Source organism: Tiliqua scincoides, chromosome 9 (assembly GCF_035046505.1).
Source record: "Tiliqua scincoides isolate rTilSci1 chromosome 9, rTilSci1.hap2, whole genome shotgun sequence".
Taxonomy (NCBI): domain Eukaryota; kingdom Metazoa; phylum Chordata; class Lepidosauria; order Squamata; family Scincidae; genus Tiliqua; species Tiliqua scincoides.
The window spans coordinates 4,671,121-4,676,087 of record NC_089829.1 but is presented as its reverse complement, the minus strand read 5'-3'; the positions used below and the strand labels follow the sequence as shown (position 1 = coordinate 4,676,087).

At 53.5% G+C, this 4,967-nt stretch overlaps 1 protein-coding gene across 2 annotated transcripts in view; it reads left to right on the top strand.

Annotated features, from left to right (window-relative positions):
* The first annotated feature begins 2,289 nt into the window (after nucleotides 1-2,289).
* TMEM201 (transmembrane protein 201) overlaps nucleotides 2,290-4,967 on the top strand; it is a 34,796-nt gene continuing 32,118 nt past the window's right edge. For both annotated transcript variants that reach the window (XM_066637864.1, XM_066637863.1), the window contains exon 1: nucleotides 2,290-2,405. In XM_066637864.1, coding sequence (XP_066493961.1) covers nucleotides 2,290-2,405 — 116 coding nt within the window. The remainder of the gene's footprint in view (nucleotides 2,406-4,967) is intronic.

The window sequence follows — 4,967 nt, the reverse complement described above, 5'->3', positions numbered from 1 at the left end:
ACGAGGTTCTGAATTAAAAAAACTAAATTAAATCACAATATTTAATTTTAACATGTATGTAGCTTGGGTCATCTGTTTCATTTTGAATGTGTTTTCCTTTCACAAAAGCTGAAGCAGAGACATGCAGACAAATCTATATTCTGAAAAAGTACAATGCTGTTTTGTAATATTTCAAACAGACGTGATTGCTTACAGCAGTGGTTCTCACACATTGAGCACTGGGACTCAGAATGAGAATCTGTCAGGACCCACCCGTAGTGATATCATGACCGGAAGTGGAAGCAGGAAAATTAACACTCCTAGGCTGCAATCCTACCCACATTTACCCAGGAGTAAGTGCCATTGACTATCATTGTTAAAAGATTATACATAGTAGCTTGTTAAAAGTGCAGGTCTGTCACATTTCCCCAAATGCAGTCACATACCATGGTAGCATCAAGTCCAATAGATTAAACAAAATATTGAAATGAATGGGGACCCACCTCATGGGTGTCAACCCATAATTTGAGAAACATTGGCTTACAGCCATGGTTCTAATGTGCTGTGTGATTACAAAATCCAGTGTTTGCCACACTTTGGCTTGCTAAGAGTCTCCACCTGCATTTTTAAAATCAAGTTTCTAGTTCTGATGGAGACCGGCTGTATACCTGCCGTGTATAGGATGGAAATTGCTTCACATAGTGCATAATTAAAATATCTATAGCCACAAAGTGTGGTGGTGGTTTTCAGAAACTGAGGGCCCAATCATATCCAATTTTCCAGTTCTGGTGCAGTCTTACCAATGGGGCATGCACTGCATCCTATGGTGGGAAGTGAGTCACAGGACTCCTCAAGATATGGGAGCATTTGCTCCCTTACCTCGGGGCTGCATTGCGGTTGCACTGGTGCTGGAAAGTTGGATAGGACTGGGCCCTGAGTTGGTAAATTCATAGAAGGTAATAATAAATAATAAACTTTATTTATATTCCAACCTTCTACCCAAAGGGACCCAGGGCGGCTTACAACATATTAAAAACATAATTTAACTGCAAATAAAAACATATTAATGTGTTTTAACAGATACCCATAAAAACAGTAATCAGATAAAAAGAGCAAAACGCAGCAAATCATAGAGGAATCATGCCTGCAAAAATACTGAAAGATATAGAAAGCACTCAGCAGTATGGCTGTTTCTCCCCCCACCACGGGGAATGGCTCCGAAGGAAGGGGCCACTCGCCCACCTCCCTGCCAGGCTGAGTGCTCCGCCCCCCTCCAGCTACGCCACCGGACCCTTGTCGCCTCCCTCCCCCACTGTCTGATCCCCTCCCCCTTTCGGAAGGGGCCCCAAAGAAACTTCGTACCCCCCACAAACGTCCTCCAGGAGGGCCTGGCTCTGCCTATTGCAGTCGTTCCCCATACAGTCCCCTGGCGCCCCCTGCACTCGCTTCGGAAGGAGCCCCCCCACCATCTGTTCTGTGCCCAGTCACGCCAAGCCCCGCAGGCGCCTCCAGCCTCCGTCTTGGGCCGGCGGCAGCTGACTCACCCCGTCCCGCTCCCTCCCAGCTCCGTCGAGCACGATCCTGGCCTTTCACGCCGTGGACGTCCTTCCCCTCCCCGCCCGGCACGAGCGCCCACGCCGCCCACCGCCTCCCTCTCCAGCCGCGGTCCCTGCCCTATAAGTAGCACCGCCGGCACCGAAGAGACGCGCAGGGCGAGGGAGCTGCTCCGGGAGACGCGGCTCGTGGGGATGGAGCGGCGCGGTCTGCCTCGCGAGCCCAGCGTGTTTACTCGCGAGTAAGCCCTGCCGCGCCCCACGAGGCTTACTCGCGAGTAAGCGCGCAGCCTGGGCTCTCCTGCTTCCCCACGACCGCGTCGCGTGTCGGGGATGGGAGGCGCGTGGAAGGGAGCGGGGCGGATCGGAGCCGCCGGATGAAGGCAGGGAAGAGCCGCCGCGTCCCCGCTACCAGGACCCGGGGCGCCGCAGCCCCACGACCCGCGCTGCCCGCAGCCGGCTCTTGGAACGTTGCAACAGTCACGGCGCGGACGCGCGAAGCTGATTGGCTGAGCCGAGCTCCTCGCCGCGGCTCGCAACGCAACGTTCCAAAGGGGCGTGGCTTTCCGCACGGAGCGCTCCAATCGCGGCCGGCCCCGCGCCCGCCCCGCCCCCCTCGCTCAGCCCGGCGTTCCAAAGATTGCTAGTCGACGTTCTGAAGGGGCGTCCCGGGCTCTGTCCACGCGCGGCTGCCCTTCGCGCCTTGCACGAGGAGGCCGAGCGGCGGCGGCCGGGGCGCTCCTTCCCCGCCGCAGCCATGGAGCGAGTCGGCGCGCTGCTCGCCGGGGGCCCCGCCGCCGGCCTGGCGGGGGGCCTCGGGGTGACGGTGTGCGCCGCCGCCGGAGGAGTGCTGCTCTACAAGATCGCCCGCAGGTAAGGCGGAGGACACGTGTCTTAGAGTCGCGTGTGCACGCACGTGTGCATGCATCCACGCGCCCCATGCGGGACCGCGCTTCATGCTGCCGGAGTGAGCGGGAGGAGAGGCCCAGGCGGCTGGGCGGGGCTGCCGCCTGCTGGGGTTATGGCAGCCTGGAGAGCAAGCATGGCTTCTGCTCCGATCCCCGCCCTCTTGCTCTGGGGAGAGGTTTGCTCTGTGCAGGGGGGATGGGAGGCATTCGTGGGGGGGCACGTTAGGAGGCTTCCGACCCCCTCCGGATCAGGAATTCCTTGGGGAAAATGAAACCAGCCTCTGCAGATTAACTCCCGAGGAAACCCCTGCTGAGTGCAGGGCGCTTCCTCCCAAGCAAGTGTTGCAGGGCTGCAGCCCTGAGCTGTCTTGGAAATCCTCAGATCTGCAGCAGTGCCTGCCTACTCAGGAGTAAAAGTGCCCCTGGAACAGTGCAGTTCCAAGCATGTTTACTCGGAAGCAAGCTCAGTGGTGTAGGGCTTGCTTCCTTTCTCTGTGGGCTTTGTGGCCCTGAGTGTCACTGACTTGAATGGGGCTTGCTGCTCCCTGGGGCCGGTGCGCAGGATCACGGCCTTTGTTGTGGCAGAATGGGTGGGTTGTGGGTTTAAGTCAATGCAGCAATAACAGCAGGGCAGCCCGAAGCGTCCTTGCTGGGCAAGGAGCCTTATGCGCTAGTTCACATGCTCTCAAGGCCATTGGTCTTGTCAGCATCACAAAATGACTGTGTGCAAATGTCCCACTTTCCATTTGGAAGCAGTTAATTTCCAGGATCAAGTGCAGGACTTGTGTCCTGCAGTACAAGTGCACATACCCGGTGTCCCTCCGGTATGGTCTGTGTATGTGGGAGACATTGGTGATCATGGGGCCTGCTAGAGCAAGAATAATTTTATTTTAATGTTTCCCTATCTACACCCATTTTTAAAAATTCACAATAATGGTTAAAAGCAGAACAGCAGCACCTTGGAGTAACTTTCAAGTGACAGCTGTCAAAATACACACGATCCAAGAATTCCTAACAAGCAAAGCATTACCTTGTTGTATTCTGGAAAGCATGGCAAAATCACATAGGCTTGACTAGGGGTCAAAGCATCAACATACAGAGGAGATACCAGGTTTCTTGGAGCAAGGAGTACTGTCATCAGGGTGCTGCAACAAAGGAGGCCTTGTCATGCACACCCACCAGCCGCATGTCTGACAGTGGCAGCGCATGGAGCGAGACCTCCTTGGAAGCCGATTTCCATGTCAGAATCCCTTCCAATGGAACCCTTCCATGGCTGCATAGAAGCTTCCAGACATTCAATAGTGACATCACTGCGTGGCGTGATGCGCAGAGCTTGGCTGCAAGGTGTATGGCCATGCACCTGAGGGGAAAGGTGTGGGAGAACCCAGTCTTTATCTTGGTCCTAAGCTTTGTAATTTTTTAAAGGATGATGAAGTAGGAGGGACAAAGGCATGAAGGAATCCACTGATTCCTGGGCTCAAGTTGGGCTCAAACTCCTTGATAGGGTAGAAGGTCTTTGGTTTGATTCCTGGCAGCATCTGTCTGAAACCCTGGGGAGATACTGCCAGTTGGTGTTACTGATGCTGTACTAGATGTGTCAATGCCCTGGCTTGCTTCCTACATGGCAGCTTCCTACGTTTTTACAATGACAAGAGATAATCATTGGAATTTGTATATCTCGCTTTCATTCTCCAAGTGTTTCACAAGCACTGTCATATTTCATCAGTCTTTACAACAACCCTGTGAGGCAGGCTAGTATCGGCACTCTCATGTTGCAGAGTTGGTTAAGTGGCTTGCCTGAGGTGACCAAGGGGAACTTGTGGCAGAGGCAAGAGCTGGAGCAGGTTAGCTCTCGTACCTGAGCTGCTACCTCTGGCTTTCAACCCCTTAAGGCAGTGGTGTCCAAGTTTTTTCCGCTAGCAACTCCCTTGACCCACTGGTCCATTGGTTGCAGCTCCCCATTAGGTCTACAATCCTATACATTGTATAGGGCGGCTGGTTTTTCATGAGGATTCCAAGCCTCCCCTGGCTGGTGTCTGCAGCTCCAGCTCACAGTTCAGGAATCACTGCCTTAAGGCCTGCTGCTAGGCCTTAGCCCAGCGATTTTCAATCTTTTTCATCTCATGGCACGCTGACAAGGCACTAAAATTGTCAAGGCACACCATCAGGTTTTTGCCAATTGACGAGGCACACAGTACTGCCCGTGGGGGGCTCACAACCCCGTTGGCCCTACTAATAAATGATCTTTCCCCAAATTCCTGTGGTACATCTGTGGACCACTTGCGGCACACCAGTGTGCCATGGCACAGTGGTTGAAAATGGCTGCCTTAGCCTAACATTAAATTGGAATTTGTTTCCAGGGCAAACTGGAAGCTGCTTTGATTTTGAATTTTTTGTGTTTCTTGGAATAACTTGAGGTTGATGGAAAAGCTTCCACCTGCCACCCAGACCAGAGTTAGCATTTTCTCTTGTTGGAGGAAAAGCATGTCCAGTTTGTGTTTTGCAAGCAAAGGACTGAGCTCAGCTG